The 18,166-nt window shown below is 53.0% G+C and overlaps 1 protein-coding gene across 2 annotated transcripts in view; it reads right to left on the bottom strand.

The window, feature by feature from the left end:
* CLEC16A (C-type lectin domain containing 16A) overlaps positions 1-18,166 on the bottom strand; it is a 204,697-nt gene that overhangs the window by 46,795 nt on the left and 139,736 nt on the right. For both annotated transcript variants that reach the window (XM_062180005.1, XM_062180006.1), the window contains exons 19-21: positions 10,125-10,276; positions 4,631-4,835; positions 2,644-2,811 (exon numbers count right to left, since the gene is read on the bottom strand). In XM_062180005.1, coding sequence (XP_062035989.1) covers positions 2,644-2,811; positions 4,631-4,835; positions 10,125-10,276 — 525 coding nt within the window. The remainder of the gene's footprint in view (positions 1-2,643; positions 2,812-4,630; positions 4,836-10,124; positions 10,277-18,166) is intronic.

The raw sequence follows: 18,166 nt of genomic DNA, 5'->3' as shown, positions 1-18,166 counted from the left end.
CTCTTAAACTCATTTCCCAGGGGCATACGGGAAAGTTCTTCAGAGGCCACGCAACGTATGCTGCCACAAGGGAGCCAAAGCAGGAGCAGAGGGAAATCCAGCTGTCTTCCATTAAGCCAGACACTAAGGAGACTTGAAAATTATAAAACAATTTTTGTTTGTTTTGGAAAACAGTTATTGTTCACATAAGTTCACAGGCAATGGCTTTACTAAATGAGTACATCTTACAAGCAAGGCCACAAATATTGGTACAAGTCACATCGACTAAAGCCCTCTGGGTTTCTCAGGACAGCTCTGAGGCGGGTGGACCTCCAGCGTCAGCAGGCCAGGGCACGGATGGAGCGAGCAGCGTGGCAGGGGCCAGCCCTCCTGGTCCTCACACGGACCAGAGGGACAGACGTGGGGTTTACTCCACGTGCAAGGGGAAGCTACTGGGAGGCTGGCAGCAGGGTCCTGGCATGATCTGGTGTATGTTCTAGAAGGATCCTGCCGGCTGAATGGAAGGGAGGGGACACTGAGGACGCTGCTGCTGCGATTCTGGAAGCCACGTGGGAGGAGCAAGGGGAAGGACTTTCTGGGGGTCGAGGAAGTGCTGGGTGCGCGGAGGGGGAAGAGAAGGACTAGGGATGCTTCCCGGATGCCGAGTGTCGCTGTGGGAGCCCTGCCTACTGAGAAGGCAGGCAGGGAGGGGCAGGAGCTGAGGTCACTCCTGTTCACGCCACGCCATGGCGGAGTGGCAGCGAGGCCTCTCTCCTGCAAGGGACGTGAGTGGCACCTCCATGGGCAGTCAGGGGAGAGACCCAGCCAAGGGTTAGATGGCCATCTGCAGAGGCTACCTCTGACTTGCTATAGTCCCACTCGGCACTGCCGCCCGGGCCAGTGTAGGCCCTGATGATCTCCCAGCTCCCCTGGGAGCCCCGGCAGGGCGGGCGAGGTGAGAAGTCAGCACGCAGAGCGGCACACAGAGAGACGACAACACAAGTCCCGAAGGAGGCCACACTTGGCTCAGCCGCTTGTTCCAGGGAGGACTGGGTGGGGGTAAGCCTGGTGCTTTTCTCCTTAACCAGGAAGTCTCCAAACTCAAAGAGGCCCCATGACCTAAGGGAAAGAACTTCTACGGCCACTCTGCCTTCAGTTAGCCTGGGCTCTCAGCCCTCAGTTAGGTATACTCAGTGACCGTTGCTGTAGAATGGGAAGCAACCTGGAGAACTTTTTAACAAAGAATCCTCCTGGCCCTGGCCCTGGCCCAGGCAGAATTGTCTCGCATTTCCTAGCTGAGAACAGAGGTGGTGCCACGATAAGTCTCGCAGCCTAGGGTTGGTTTTGAGAATGCAAACAATTCACAAGGCAAGTGAACTGTGGCACTTTTCTCGAGCGTTCACGTTGGGACGGAGAGCAACATGGTCAGAGCCTTTTCCCTTGGACCCAGCAGACGCACTGTTGGGAATTTATCCCCCAGACATGAGAAATTTCTACAACTACACAAAGACACCTCAAGGGTGTTCACTGTGACACTGTAAAAGCAAAACACTGGAAATGGCACAGAGATCTTTGATGAATACGAAAGGGTTAGGAAAGTGTTTGGCTCATCTGCAAGTCAAAATGCCACACAGTGAGGATGACGTCGACTCATCTGGGCGACTGTGCAAGCCGGTCCATCAGTCAGTGAAGCGGGTGCAGAACCACATACCCCATGCCTTCCCATACGACTTACAAATACACGCTCCCACAGGATATGCAAGAAACTGTTCACTGTGGTTACTTGCAGAGCAAAGAAGGCCTATGTTTGGATCCTTAAAAATCACATGTCCACAGCTTATACATTTTAACGTGGATGAATCAAATGAAACAATCGAGAATAAACCATACGCGGTGCCGGTGGGCAGTGGAGGAGGTTTGGGCGCTGGATTTGGGGCAGTTCTGACAGCCACCCTATGTTCTGAAGTCCCTAACTGCTTTGGAAAACATTTCGCACAGTGCAAGCCGCAGCCCTCCGTGTGGAGGGACAGCGCTGTGGGGGTGGGGAGTGTGGCCGGCTCTCTTTCGAGGGACCAGGGTGCACACGGACTGCTGAAGCAGACCTGTCAGAGCAGAAGAGAGCCCGTCTGCAGGAGAGGTTCTTCCTGCTCTGCCAGCCCCACCTTGAACTCTCCCCTCAAGTGCGTCCTTGGGGAGGGCAGGGGCAGGGTGAGAGGAGTGCTGGTCAGAGTGGGGAGAGATGTTCCAGGTCGGAGAAACGGACGCTGCCCAGGGCCATCCTCTCAAGCGTCACTTCCTTGGGCCCCGAACAGGAACCACGGGCGCTCTCTCCTGCAAGTCACCCTACGTGGAGAAGGAAGCTGTTCTCCCACGACCTCACCACTACTGGTTTCAGTATGTCCAAGAACTTTCAAAGAAACTGCTGCGTGTGAATTCTGGGAAGCCCTTCCACACACCACCAAAGCGAACCCCACAGGGAAAGGCAGGACTGACTTGTGTGCTTGCGTGTAACCTGGCCCTCTGGTAAGTTCTGAGTGGCTGGTGCTTCACGGTGCCTGGGTTCTGAGCAAGGAAGGGCAGCTCACGGAGGCGCAGGCGAGGCGACGCTCTCCAGCCCCACCCAGAAGGGCACGAGCCACGGCGCAGGCTCTGGGACTGGCTTACCTGGCACCTTGTCCACAGACGCGAACACTGAGCGCTGAACCGTGGGGTCGCTGCTGCCCCGGCGGCCCTGGTCGTAGAAGCGGAAAGGCAGGTGCTGGGTGGAGGTGGAGGAGCCGAGTCCAAAGCCCAGGACTTCGGTTGTTGGCTGGATCGGGAGGTCCAGGAGGGCTACGGGCAAACCACACCACAGTACACTCTCAGTATGCAGGACGGGAGGTGGTGACGTGACCTGGCAGGGAGGGGGGGTTGTGTGACGTGACCCAGGGGCTGGCTCATTTGTGGAGTGAACCAGTACATGGAAGATTTCTGTCTTCCTCTGCCTTTCAAATAAACAGAATCAATGAATAATAGTAAAGATAATAATAAAAGATCTACTAAGGCTCAAAAAACAACTGTGTGTTTGACAAGGGGTTCAGGCCAAGAATGGGGCTAAGAAAAAAGGGGTCCCAGGCCAGCCTCCACACTGTATTCACGGCTTCAGTGCATAAAGGACTCTCATCAAGGCTTGCCTGCTGGTTCCACCTCAGACCCTAATGCATGTGGGACCAATTCTGTCTTGAAAATCCTCTCTCTCTCTCTCTCTCTCTCTCACACACACACACACACACACACAACCATCCCTCAGTATCTGTGGGGTTCCAGATCCTCTACCCAAACCAAAATCCGAGGATGTTCAAGTTCTTTATGTAAAACGGGACTGGCATATAACTTATGTACATCTTCCCAAAGGGGTTAAATCATCTCTGGGTGACTCAACACCGGACACAATGTAACCGCCACATGCACAGTCATCACACAATGTTAGACCAATGATGAGAAGGCCTCTATGTGCTCAGTGCACTTGTCATTGCGAATGTGGTACCTGCGCACGTGGGCTGTGTGCACGAGAGCGTGCGTGTGAGACAGCACATCTGTGCATGGACAGGTGTATTTATGGGGCATGTCTCTCTGTCTCAGCTGCTGTTCTCCCTTTCACAAACAAGTCTCATGATATGTCAATTTGGAGGGGCTTTTAAAAATCAATTTAAGAAATACCCAAGGCGTTAGTTCCAACAGCCACTTTGCAGCATAATTCTCAATTTTCAAATGAAATATCTGGCCTTCATGCCGGCCATGAGAAATTGCTTTACATTAAAAAAAAAAATGCCTCTGAAAATAAATCTTGAAAGAAAGGGGCTGAATGATTGAAGCCACTCTGCACATTACCAAATGCTGCTGCAAAGATTTTGGAGGCCACGTTTCAGCCAAATGAGAGTAAGGTGGGGAGGACCACGCGGGAGGCAGGCCCTGCGCCTCGACAAGGAAGGCCTGCAGCTGGAAATAACCCAGCCGATGGAGTGTTTATTTTTAGGTTATTTCTTCAGAAATTCCCCCGCCCCCACAGCGACCTCACGGGAATGGTTGCTGGTGCCTGGACCCGGCGGCCCGGAGCAAAGCTGCCTGTCGTGTGGGGGTTCGCAGGAGGCCTCCCCACTGAAGAGAACACCACGAGCCTCAGTGAGCACCAGCACCTTCAGTTCAGGGCCTCGCTGAGGACCCCCGTCCTCAGCAAGCAGGGCTGCCCCTCAAGAGAGCCGGGCAGGAACGAGCTCCGCGGCCACCTTGCTGCCCGCGGGACTTTGGGGCAGCAAGCCTCTATCTGACCCTCAGTTTGCTCCTTTGTAAAATGGGTGGAACAGACCCTACTGAAGAGGATCCCAGGTGGGACAGGAGAGTCTAAGCACTTTGCGGCCACAGCCTTGGGAACAGCAGTGCAGAGGAGTGACACACGGTCCCTCACTGAGGGCTCCTGCCTGCTAGGGAGGGCTGGCTCTCAGACCTACAAGCCAAGCCCTTCTGGAAACCAGACACCGAGCAAGTATGACGTGAGGAGCAGCTTCCCTGAACTATTTGTGTCCACTTCCAGAGGAGCTACGGGGGTTCTCGACGTCCGCGCTGGGGCGGCTCCCGCCCCCAGGGCAAGGACGGCTGTGGGCCAGCCCCTCACCAGCGATCCTCTGCATCTTCATGCGTCGTGCCTGGATGCGGCCCTTGGCCAGGCGCTGCTTGGCGATGATGCAGCGGATGTGGTCCGAGAAGACGAAGGTGGCCTGCAGGATGGGGAAGGGCCTGGAGTGCGGGCTGGACGCGGGCTTGTGCACGGTGATGTTGAGGGCGCGGCTGTCATCCTCCACGCCAGTCACCTGCATGTCCTGCGGGGAGGAACCAAGGCACAGCGTGCATGTCCTGCTCAGCGGCCGCGGGTCTGAGTCTCAGCCACAGAGGGGCCTGGGCCAACCCCGCTCTGAAGGGGACCTCCAGAGACAAAGAGGGGCACAAACCAGACCAGGTCCAGAAGACAGGCCGGAGGCCTAAGTGCTCCAAAGGAGCCAACACTGCCTGTGGTGGCTAGGACCTGTTTCTAGGAGGACTTTTATTTTTTAATACTTATTTTAAAATTTATTTAAAATAAATTTCATTTACTTGAAGGGCAGAGTGTCTCTCTCTCTCTCTCTCACAAACACACAGACACACACACAATCTTCTATCAGATGGTTTCCTTCCAAAATGCCTACAACAGGCAGGGTTGGGCCCGAATGCAGGCAGGAATGAGGAGCTCCCTCCGGGTCTCCCACATGGGTGGCAGGAACCCAAGCCCTTGAGCCAACATCTGCTGCCTTCCAGGATGCACCAGCAGGAAGCTGGATCAGAAGGGGACTGGAGCCAGCACTCTGCTATGGACTGCAGGTATGTCAAGTAGCAGCCAAACCCTCCTTCTTGAGAACCTGAGTCAGATGCTGACCAAAAGGGGACAGCAGCCTCTTTCAGGGGCCACTGGTAACTTAGCAGGCAAACTAACAGTTCTGAGAAACCGGAGGTAACAAGCCAAGACCCCTGTCACCATCTGGCATGATCTCAGATAATCACTCATTTCCTAATCAATTTCCTCCTGCTTTCTCTTAGGAAGGGATCACTGGAATCCAGTTGTGTGCCTTTGGGAAACTTCTGGTCTCCAAAGGAAAAAGCAGACTCTGAGAAGGGCCAGGGAGGGCTGCACTTGGCAGTGATCTGAAGAGCGCTCTGTGTGAAAGGTGGACTAGAAACTGGTGTCACACGTGTGCCGGGGAGAAGTCCAGTCCGAAACCTCAGAACGGACTCTACCCAGAGCACCTGCTCCCCACCAAGCTTTGAGGTGACTGAGATAGAAGCACAGACAGGAGGCAGACACAGAGTCCGAACGGCTGGAGGAAGTGGGGACATGCTGAAGAAGCTGTACACCAGATGCACGCTGGGGATGGTTCCCAGCCATCTCCTTTGGCACGGGCCCTTTGGAAATAACGCGCTGGAGAGGCCGACGTTGGATGAGACATTTTACACACTGGACGCAGGGAGCGAGGCACGTAGCCTGACCTGACACACAGTGGCTACTGGAAGATGACCAAAAGCGTTGGTTGAAGTCCAGCTTCCTGCTAACTTCCTGGGAAAGCAGCAGAGGATGGCCCAAGTGCTTGGGTCCATACCACCCACATGGGAGGCCCGGATGAAGCTCCTGGCTCCTGGCTTTGGCCTGACCCCACCCTGGCAGTTGCGGCCGTTTGGGGACTGAACCAGCAGATGGAAGACCTCTCTTTCTCCCTGTCTCTCCCCACCCCCGACAACTCTGCCTTTCAAATAAACAAATCTTGAAGAAAACAAAGAAAAACACAAATCCCTCAAAAAACCAAAGTTTATGTGGCTTTCATTGTCTGATGGAGGAAATGGATTAGTCTTTCAGGGACAGGAAAACACTAAATTCTAAAGGAAACTGACCATAAGCTTTGCTACATACACATAAGTCACCTAACACACAAATGTCTTACATGGAAGTCTTTTTTTTTTTGGGGGGGGGGGGTGGGGCAGGCAGAGTTAGACAGTGAAGGAGAGAGACAGATAAAAAGGTCTTCCTTCCATTGGATCACTCCCCCAAATGGCCGCTACAGCTGATGTGCTGCACAGATCCGAAGCCAGGAGCCAGGTGCTTCCCCTGGTCTCCCATGCAGGTGCAGGGCCCAAGCACTTGGGCCATCCTCCACTGCCTTCCCAGGCCACAGAAGAGAGGTGGACTGGAAGAGGAGCAAATGGGACAGAATCTGGCACCACAACTGGGACTAGAACCCGGGGTGCCAACGCCACAGGTGGAGGATTAGCCTAGTGAGCCGTGGTGCCAGCCGGAAGTCTTTTTTAAAATGAGAAGTTCTGGCTAGCGCTGTGGCGCAGTGGGTTAAATCCCTGGCCTATAGTGCCGGCATCCCATATGGGCGCCAGTTCTAGTCCCGGCTGCTTCTCTTCCGATCCAGTTCTCTGCTATGGCCTGGAAAAGCAGTAGAGGATGGCCCAAGGTCTTCGGCCCCTGCACCCACATGGGAGACCTGAAAGAAGCTCCTGGCCCCTGGCTTCAGATCGGCACAGCTCCCTCAGCTGTTGCAGTCATCTGGGGAGTGAACCAGTGGATGGAACCACTCTCTCTGTCTCTACCTCTCTCTGTAACTTTGTCTTTCAAATAAAATAAATCTTTAAAAAAAAATAAAGTAAAATGAGAAGCTCTGGGCAGGTTTGGCACAGTGGTTTGGATGTTACCTGGGACACTTGCCTTCCATGTTGGAGTGCCTGAGTTTGAGTCCTGGCTTCGTTTTTTTTTTTTTTTTAAGATTTATTTATTTATTTGAAAGTCAGAGCTACACACAGAGAGAAGGAAAGGCAGGGAAAGAGAGAGGTCTTCTATCTGCTGGTTCACTCCCCAATTGGCCACAATGGCCAGAGCTGTGCTGATCAGAAGCCAGGAGCCAGGAGCTTCTTCTGGGTCTTCCACGAGGGTGCAGGGGCCCAAGGACTTGGGCCATCTTCTACTGCTTTCCCAGGCCATAGCAGAGAGCTAGGTTGGAAGTGGAGCGCCAGGATCCGAACTGGTGCCCATATGGGATGCCAGCACTGCAGGCAGCAGCCCCACCTGCTACACCACAGCACCAGCCCCCTGGCTTCACTTTCAATCCTGCTAATGTCTAACCTCAGAAAGCAGCAGCTGATGGCTCAAGTATCTGGGTTCCTGCCACCCACGTGGGAGACCCAGATTGAGCTCCTAGCTTCAGCCTGGCCCTGCTCCAGCTGTTCCAGGCATTTGCATTGGGGAACCAGCAAATGGAAGACCTCTGTCTGTCTACCGGTCTTTACCTTTCAAATAAAATAAAAATAAAAATAAATAAAATGAGATTCTTCTGTAGTGGTTTCTCACATCATCCTCTGGAAAAGACAGTATAAAAATAGAAAGGCCTTGAAAAAGAGGACATTGGGGCTGAGGCTGCAGGAGCTTCTTCAAACACATGGGTGGTTCTTGTGGAGAACCAGCCACAGCCAGCAGGTCATCCTGCGGCCAGGCAGAGGTGAGTCAGCCTGGGCAGGGCCTTACAAGAAATCAGGACTGGGGGCCAGCACTGTGGTGCGGGGAGCTGAGCCTGCAATGCCAGTATCCCCTATCACAGCGCCAGTTCAAGTCCCAGCTTCTCTGCTTCCGATCCAGCTAATGTGCCCAGGAAGGCAGTGTGAGACGGCCCAAGGACTGGGGCCCTGGCTACCCATGTGGGTAACCCGAATGGAGCTCAGGGCCCCTGGCTTGGTCCCGTGCAGGCCTAGCTGTTGCGGCCACTTGGGGAGTGAACCAGTGGCTGGAAGATGTCTTTCTCTTTAGGTCTTTAAAAATAAATAAAGAAATCTTAACAAAACAGAAAGGTGTTAGGACCATCGAGCAAAGACACAGACTGCCTGGAAGCAGACTTGGCTGTGTCTCCGGACTTGTGGGGGGAGGGGCGTGGCAAGGGGAGAGCTGGAGCGCTGTTCTCAGCCACGCATCACGCTGACAAATAGGACAAAACCTCAAGCTCCAACTCGGTCCCTGGCATTCAGAGCCTAGCTCTGCTGAACAAGGGATGAGGCAAGGGGAACTCTCCTGAGTTGCTGTGGCAACCATCACTGTGGAGAGGAATTGGGCGGTCTCTATCGACAGGTGCCCCCAGTTTCTTGGTTACCTGCCTAGGGAAGTCTTGCTCAGGTGCACCAGGAAATAACACGGTCATGGCAGTATGGCTGGAAGAGGCTACACACGCCTTGCTACAGTTATGCAACTGAGTGAAAACAGCACAGTTTAGAATATGGCCAATGTCCGGCGCCGTAGCTTAACAGGCTAATCCTCCACCTTGCGGCGCCAGCACACTGGGTTCTAGTCCCGGTTGGGGCGCCGGATTCTATCCCAGTTGCCCCTCTTCCAGGCCAGCTCCCTGCTATGGCCCGGGAAGGCAGTGGAGGATGGCCCAAGTGCTTGGGCCCTACACCCACGTGGGAGACCAGGAGAAGCACCTGGCTCCTGGCTTCGGATCAGCGAGATGCACTGGCTGCAGAGGCCATTGGAGGGTGGACCAACGGCAAAAAGGAAGACCTTTCTCTCTGTCTCTCTCTCTCTCACTATCCACTCTGCCTGTCAAAAAAAAAAAAAAAAAAAAAAAAAAAAGAACATGGTCAATGTGACACCATAAATCATACTCTGTTTTTCTCAAGTAATATGTTCGGTAATCCCTCAGGATCCACAGGGCCTTGGTGCTGGGAACCCTCGTGGCTACCAAAATCTACAGGTACTCAGGTCCCTCATGTAAAATGGCAAAGTATTTGCATATAACCTATGCAATGCTTTCCTGCACCCTTCAGACCACCTCCAGGTTATCTGTAACACCTAATACAGTGAAAATGCTGTGTGAATAGTGTTATGCTGCATCGCTTAGGGAATAACACGAGAAGGCAAAACGCCTTTAGATGTTCAGCACACACACCACTGTCCCCCATTAAGTTTGCAGATGTAGAAGCTGTGGATACAAAGGGCTGACTACACACAATTCTAAAAAACAGCCGCTGTTGTCACAGTCACCCATGCACTTGGCAGACGGCCAGGTGTGGAAGGACAAGACTGACGACACAGGTTATCTCCTGCAGCGGGGAGAGGACTGACGGTTTTGGTCAGGGTGCCTTGGCCCGTATCTGTGCACCTGTGCAAGGCTTTGGTGTTTTCAGGGACAAGCTCCATTTATATTCCCTGTACCATTACAAGTTAGTTGTAAAATGGGGACGGGGCTTAGGGTGCTACCCGTGACCCTGGAGTTCCACATGCACACCAGCTCAAGTCCCAGCTGCTCCACTTCTGATCCAGCTCCCTGCTAACGCATCTGGGGCAGCAGAGGAAGACGGCCTGAGTCCTCGGGCCCCTGCCACCCATGTGGGAGGCCTGGATGGGGTTCTGGGCTTCAGCCTGCCCCAGACATCGCTGTTGCCGCCATTTGGGGAGTGAACCAATAGATGAAGACCTCTCTCTTCCTCTCTCTGTCTCTGTCTCTCTGCAACTCTGCCTTTGAAATAAGCTGTTTGTCAAGATGATGGCATTTTGCGTGTGAGGGAAGAGAGTCTGGGGCTCTCGGCCATCTTACCTGCAGAAGACCTGCGAATTTGACCACTCCCCAGCCCAGTCTGGACACATCCGGCTCCACCAAACTCATCTGGTAAATGTCAACAGCCAGGAAGCGCTGGGCCATGCCGCCATCCTTGGTGACCACCGTGCACGCGATCAAGTCGCTGTTGTCTAGGAGAGAGAGTGGAGAGCAGAATGAGGCTCGGTCCAGCTGCCCGGGCTGAAGGACACGTCCAGGCTGCCTCTGGTTCTCCTGTGCCGCAGGGCTCCGTGGTAAGGGGTCAGGTCTCATGTCACCCAGACCAGGGTTCGAGCCTCTCCTCAGTGAGTTATACTTGGCTGAGTCTCTTTACCTCTCTGGGCCTCAGATTGCCGATCTAAAAAACTGGGATAATGCCTACCCCCTCAAAATGCTTTACCTACAAAGGAGCTCCTACCACAGCTTCAAAACATCCAGCATCCCAAGACTCCCAGGCACGCTGCCGCACTTCCTTAAGACCTGGTGGCAGCTGACAGGTGGGATGGTGTTTGCCTCAACTACAAGAAGACAGGCAAACAACAGTCCCTGCTCTGTGCCAGGAACACCAAGTCCTCCCATGGCGCCTAGCAATGCACAGCCACGTACTCCACCACACGGTGTGGGATCCTGGGCAAGGCACCCGGCCCCTAGGAAACACAGTTTTCCCATCTGTAAAATGGGAAAGCTGTCACCTGTCTTATGGTGCTTGGTGCACTGGCTGAGAACAGAAAAGAAAACCATTTAGTGTGGGGTCTTGTGCACAGGGGGTTCCTGGCACAGGCCTGGACCCCGCCTCCCAATTCCACGTCTAAGTTAGTGTGTGTCCTTGACGACTCAGGAAACAGGACTGCTCGAGATACCCTGGACTACTTGGAGTTCCCTCCAATGGAATCCTCTGCCATGCATGTTTGAAACGAAACAGCTGAACCAGGAAACGACCAAAATGTCCCCAAATAGGGGAATATTTTGCGTATGCTTTTTTTCCCATTAGGCGGAAAATTATATACCCATTTCAAAGTTATGTTTAACCAGACTGTGAACAGTGGTTACCTGTGGGGAGGGAAGTGAGAATTGGGGGAGGAGTGTGTGTGGGGGAGTACGAATGGGAGAACTTTCATTTTTGTTCCATGTGCCGCTAGTATTGCTTCAGATGATTTAAAAATGATAAAGTATTCAAGATATTCTTTTGAAATACACCTAAAAACCTATATAAAATCATATTTACAAATAACTGTGATAACAGTGGAAAACATTACAATTTTAAACATTTTATTACTTTGAGTTGATATGTTATGGAAGAAAAAAAGTATTCCTACCAAGAAGTATCAGTGAGAGCAGTGTGCCCAAACATTAACAGAAACCTGATTAGGAGGAAGGGTAAGGAGTTGGGGGTGGGATTTCCTTATAGCCATATACTTTATATACCACTACATTTGCCCATTTTCAGTACCCACTTTGAGCTTGTTCTGCATTATTATCTTCCTGTTGTCGAATGTGTCACTCAGCCCACTAAGTCATGCTTGGAGCACTCGGACCAAAGACTGGCCTTAAACTTATGAGGGGTAAGGAGGCAACACAAGATTCAGGTCCCAAACGTACAGATAGTGACCTGGAGCGCAGGTGTTCTCCCCTCCCCCTGCCCCTCTTCCATCTGTATCTAAGGATGATGGGTAAGCTCGTTCCCCCTCTAGCAAACCCTAAGACACACAGCTCAGTTCTATCCTGAGGGTTAAGTGTAACCTGTCCCGGATTCTTGCTTTGAGTGGATGTTTCCAGCCCCTCCTCCCAGCTTTTGCAGGCCTCGTGTTTGTGTCTGCTCCCCAGCATAGCATCACCCCCGCAAGCCAGATGCCTCCAGAGTTGAACACCAGCACCAAACGTCCGTCCCTCTCTCTATGTCAGTCTTCTGATTAACTAGAGCCAAAACTCTTCTTGCTTTCCCAACAGCCTGACAAAGGATTTTTTTTTTTGGGGGGGGGGGGATTTTCTTTTTTGGGATTAAAAATATATTTATTTAAAGCAGGAAGACAGAGGGAGAAGAGACAGAGAGACAGATTTTCCACCTGTTGGTTTACTCCCCAAATGCCCACAACAAGCAGGGGTGAGTCAGGTGGAGGCTAGGAGCTCAGAACTCAATCTGGATGTCCCCTGTGGGTGCAGGGACTCCAGCGCTTGGGCCATCAATGCTCCCTTCCAGGGAGCACATCAACAGGAGGCTGGATCAGAAGTAGGGGAGCCAGGACTTGAAACCAGGCCCTCCAATATGGTACGAGGACATCCCAAATGGTGGTTTAACCACCAGATCACTGCCTGCCATTAAAAGGTTTTTTGTTTTTTTTTTTAAAATATGTTTTACCCTGAATTTTAACTTCCAAACTGGATATCTAGTGTTCTGAATTATCAAAAATAGACATGATCATACTCATTCTCATAAAAATTTTCCATGAGGTTTATTTTCTTTAGCAATACTGAAAACGTTTTTTTTCAGTAAGAATATTTTACCTTTTAAAAATAGGGGGAAAAGATAGCTGCTTTTTCTTCTCGCTCCTCTTTCCCTCTCAGACAGGACAAACTTGGCTGTCCTCTGTTCTCAGTGCACAGGTGAGGTCTGTCCGAGGGCTCGGCCTGGACAAGCAGTCACAATCATGTGTGTGAGCGACAGTGGGGTCTGGCCACAGGCAATCCCTCACACAGCCCAACTGCCTTACAGGCCTGGGGGGAGCTCAGCGCTGCCACCTCCACCACAAAGCACAGAAAAGGAAGGACAAAACCCCAAAGCGGAACTGCTCTCAGCAGGGCAGTTGCGACATGAAAGCCCCGTGAGAGCCGCGGAGGATTTCGCGAGAAGCCTGAAAGGTGGCCGTGGCGGGCCAGGGTGCTTCTCACAGTGGCGGGGGCAGTTAAGGAGAAACACAGTAGCTCCGAGAGAAGGTGCCCTTTGGCGAGATCAAGGAAATGCTGGTTTGAGGTGACTCCTGTGGGCCACTTGGCTGTCCCCTCCCAACCCCCAGCTGCTTACCCGCTGGCTGTGCCCATTCCCATCCGTGGCTCTGAGGGACAAGGCAGTTTGCCTGCAGACCGTCACAGCATCTTGGGGGGAGGAGCAGCCTAGGAGGGTGGTCCGGGGAGCTCAATTGTGCCCACTCTCTAAGGCCTTGGCACACAGCCTTCCCCCACGCACATGTGGATGCTGCCCGGACTCCAAGGGAGCGTGCTGGGTGCTGAGGTCCTGGGAGGGTCACTGGCATGTGGGAGGGACTCAGCAGCAGGCAGCTCTGTCACAGTGTGCAGCAGCCTCGGCAACCTCCTGCCTGACTCTTGGGAGCACCTGTGGCAGAGAGGCCAGTGCAGGTGACAGGTGTCACGAGGCTCTGTGGTCACCTATCAAGACACCTTCCAGATCTCACTGCCCATCTGCATCTGCTGGTTCCCTCCCCAACCAGCTTCACCTCAAAGGGGGTGGGGCACAGGACTCCGTAGCAAAACTGCAGAACACAGTGTGGGATCTAAGAGGCAGAGATGAACAGAGCAGTGAATGGGAAGGAGTCAAAGACTGGGGAACGGAGACAGCCAGTAAGCACACCGCAGCTGCTCAGCTTCGTGAGAAATCAGGGACTAAATCAAGACATGATCCTATCTTCTACTCACTGGGTTGGCAGAAATAAAAAATGGTAACATCAGGTGTTGGTACGGATGAAGAGAAACTGGCACTCTTACCAGCTGCAAGTAGGAGAACAAATCAGCCCAGCCATTCTGAAGGGCAAATTAGCATTATTTATTAAAACTGAAAGTTTCACATCCTATGACTTCGTGACTGGTATATTCCCAAGAAAGACGCATGCGTGGGCCAAGAGATATCAAGAGCAACCTGTGGGTCTATGAAGACCCACCTGTCCAGCGATGAGGGAAAACCTCGGTAAAACATGCTCGTTCATTTGGTGCAAATCTGCGTGCCAATGGCCTGGAAGGAACCGGCAGGTCACGTAATACCATTGCGTCTCCAGAGGAAAGAGCTGGGTGGGAAGCACAGTCGAATGCTGACTTTCGTGCATGTGTGATGTGCTCACTTGCAAAAGGGAAAATGTGTTATCTGCAGCCCTCCAAGCTCTCACGAGGCTACATTCTCCCTGCCTTCTCTCTCGCAGGGGGCAGCACGCCACCCATGTTGCCTGTGTTATACTTTTGCTACCGACTGTGTATTATGGCGACACATTGGCAAAGAGAACCTCCTGGTACTTCCTCTCTCATGGCAGGGAAGAAGACCATGAAGAAAGAAAAAAAAAACTTTTATTAAATTACAGCCTAAAGCTTGTTCTTTTGATAAAAAGGGAAATCTAAGGGCTAGAGAGTTTCTAAAACTAGTACCGGTCTGAGACGTTTTCCTTGGCATAACCGAATGGGCTGGTGGGGCATGGAAATGGGTTTCCTGATGGTCTGTACTCCGGAAAGGTGAATACAGCAGTAAGCCCTGCCCTGTGTGCTCTTCTTAAGTAGCTTCTTCCCTTCAAGTGGTGGGGTCCACATCTTTTCTCCTGGACTTAGGAGGGTCTCTGTGATTGGCTGGACTTAAAGAGTACCACGGAAGTGATGCCATATGACTTCTGAGGTCAGATCCTAAAAATGTTCTGGAACCTACCCACCATGCTGTGGGGAAGCCCAAGCAGCCACTGAGACGGTTGAGGGAGAAGCGAGGTCCCAGGCCCACAGCCAGCCCCTTGTGGATCCTCGAGTCCCCAGCTGGAGGGGCAGAGACTGAGCAATTTGCCTGGAACCCTGGGCAAGGTAAATATGTGTGAGCCAATGAGCACCGCTGTGTTAAGCCACTAGTGTGTAAGTGGCTATTTTCAGCACCAGATCATTACAACAGTGGTTTACGTTAATCCATGCTGTATCCCGGCAGACTTAACATGCTACCCCGCGTTAGGCACCAGCCAGGGCCCATACACCACATCTCAGCAGGCCTGCTGGGGAGAGAGCGTGGGCTGGCTCCTCTGCATGCTCAGAGGCTTTGCAGGATTAAGCAGAACGAAGGGAAACTCGTGCAGAAACTCCCAACAGAATGGAAGCGTGGGGAAAGACGGGAGAAAAGGAAAAGGTATGGAAGAGCTGCCTTGCCAGGAAACGCAGAATTAGAACAACCTGGCCTGGTACAAACAACCTGGCTTCTGGAGCCACGGAGACCAGCCTCCAACCCCAGCTCCGGGGGAGGGCATTCCGGGGCTGTGGCGTAAGCCGCCACTTGGTATATCCACATCCAGGGTCAGTGTGCCTGGGTCAGCTCTCGCTGCTCCATGCTTCCAATCTAGCTCCTTGCTAATGTGACTGGGAAAGCAGCAGATGACGGCTCAAGTATCTGGGTGACCCAGATGGAGTTCCTGGCTTCTGGCTTTATGAAAGACCTCTCTTTCTCTCAATCCACCTTTCAAATAAATAAATAAATCTTTAAAAAAATATATCCCAGCTCTGTCATTAACAATGGAGTGACCGTGGGTAGGCCACCTCCTTCTCTGAGTCTCAGGTTCCTCACTGACAGAAAAGACCTGACCCTTGTGGGACTCTCACAGTGGTCTGAGAGGGGCCTGGGCCGTGCCCGCACCCACTGCAGAGACACCTGTGGTGGTCGCTGCCCGAGGTGGCTGGGGCACCTCTCAGCACAAACCCTGACTTTCATCAGAACCCTGTGTCTGAGTGCAGGCTCCTGGCGGAGTGAGTCCCTGCCGAAGGGGCGATGCATCATAGCGCGGGACCATTTCTCAGAAGGTCTGTGGGTCAGGGAGCAGGCAAGACACAGGACCGCCGGAGGCCTCCCCTTATCCCTGGGCCCACGCTGTCCCTCCCCTACACCTGCCACTCTCGAATTCCCCATTTACTTGTTCTTGATGGAGCCAGGCCTCCCTGACCAGGGGCGGCTGAGGGCCCCGGGGAGGCAGGACCCTGACCTGTTCCTGGCTGGGGAGGAGGGCCAACCAGGACCCTCTTGACTGGCAGTTTTTGCAGGCCCTGGGCTGCAGCCCTTCTCCACGGCTCCTCTGACTGGCTGTAGCTCATTACTGAGCAATAACTGGGGCTGACTGACTTGCGCTGTATTTAAATGATCCCTTCATAATAAAATATGGATGGCAATACCGTAATTTAAATCTTGGCATTGGTGGCTCTATACTGGTGGCTCCAACTCCATTTAGAATCGAAGAAATCTCTGGCCAGCTGAATTCCTGTGCTTTGAAATCTGACACTCTGGGTTTCAGGCCACAGCGAAGTTCTATCAGCAATAGAGTGAGCAGAACCAAACCTTCTGGAGAGGCCAGGTCGCGCAGGGAACAGGGCACATGGCCTCCCTGAGTCGCCCGGGGGGCTCCAAGAAGGCAAGCAAGGCCCAGAGCAGGACCTCACAGCCGTCGGGAGGCCAGAAAGGTACAGGGCTCCATTGTCAAGGGAGCCCCAAGGCCTGCACCTAGGCCGACTCAGTTTCCATCGGCAAGGCAGGAAGATGATGAGGATCGCTGACGGTCACTGGAGGTGGCCATTACAGGCTTTGGTTGTCTGAAGCCGCACACCAAGAGAATCAGGCGGAGGGTTTGAGGCAGGGCCCTCACTCCTGTGACTATCAGCGGCAGCAGCTCCGACGCTGCCCACGTTTACCAAGTGCTTTTTGTATGCCAAGCCCAGAGCCGCTGCTCGACATGGTCCCAGTCGGGTGGGCACGCCGATCCAGAGGACACAGAGTGCTGGAGGCCAAGCAACTTCCCAAGGACACGCTCCGATGTGCACATGTGACCTTCATACCCTTCGGAACAAGCGAAGGAAACTGGGCTTCCAGGGGCACCAGCAAATGCCAGCTCAGCCTGGAGGTTTGACCCCACCTGAATGCTCCGAGGCTGCCCTTGGCAAGTCCCCCTTCCCTGGGCACTCGACGGGCCCCTCAGCAGCAGACCTCAGCCCTTCTCCGACTCCCGTGGCACTCGAGGGAGTGACACAGAGCGTCGGCTGCTGTGGGGCTCTTTTCAGATGCAGAGACACACGGTAAGCAAGACAGGCCGCAGCCCTGCCCTTGTGGGGCTGTCAGACCAGTACCCTGGACACTCTGGGAATCAGGCTGTGTGGAGGTGGCACTGAATAACGCTTGTTGGTGACTTAAGGGACAGCTACCCAGGGACAGATGCAGTTGAGGGGCAAGGCCCGAAGTAGTCACTAATGGAGGCTGATGAGTCGTGGGGCTCCTGTCACAGACTCACTGGGAAGAGGGGGGCACAGGGGAGAAGCAGGCCCAGGCTGTAGGTCAACCAGAAGTCCAATGGGAAGGTGCCATTAAAAATACACTCCAAGAGACCAGCACAGCAACACAGTGGGTTAACCCACAGCCTGCAGCACCAACATCCCATACGGGTGCCGGTTCGAGTCAAAGCTGCTTCACTTCCAATCCAGCTCCTTGCTAATACACCCAGGAAAGCAGTGGAAGACCGCCCATGTTCTTGGGCCCCTGCTGCCCACGTGGGAGACCCAGAAGAAGTTTCTGGCTCCTGGCTTCGGCCTGGCCGAGCTTGGGCTGTTGCGGCCATTTGGGGGAGTGAACCGGCAGATGGAAGGTCTCTCCCTGTCTCTCCTCCTCTCTCTCTGCTTCTCTGTTTTCAAATAAATAAATAAATAAATAGATCTTTAAAATCCACTCCAAAATGAAATCGCTAGCATTGGTGGGCATAAAAAGTGGCTTCCATCAGGTGTTCTTGGGAGTTAACTTGAGGGCTTTGACAAGGAAGAATGCCCAGATTCAAAGGCAGGCTGCAGAGTCGATACCCAGGCCCTCCTGAGCCCCAGCAGATTCCTGAGGGGGCTTCCATGGCCTCCACCACTCCTAGACCAAAAGGAGGTAGAGACCTGATTGTTCCCACTGAGGGTGTGAACTGGCATGCTCAATTAGCTTGGCTGCTTCTCCTGACAGTCAAATCAATCCTTTGAAGAAAATTAAGTAACCATTTCTCCATCAACCCAGCAACAGCTTATGGGTTATTTGCTGCAAGCAGCAATCAATTACTTTGTCGTCTTGA

This window comes from Lepus europaeus, chromosome 21, assembly GCF_033115175.1.
Source record: "Lepus europaeus isolate LE1 chromosome 21, mLepTim1.pri, whole genome shotgun sequence".
NCBI classification, from domain to species: Eukaryota; Metazoa; Chordata; class Mammalia; order Lagomorpha; family Leporidae; genus Lepus; species Lepus europaeus.
The sequence above is the reverse complement of the archived record's forward strand: the minus strand, read 5'-3'. Positions and strand labels throughout refer to the sequence as shown.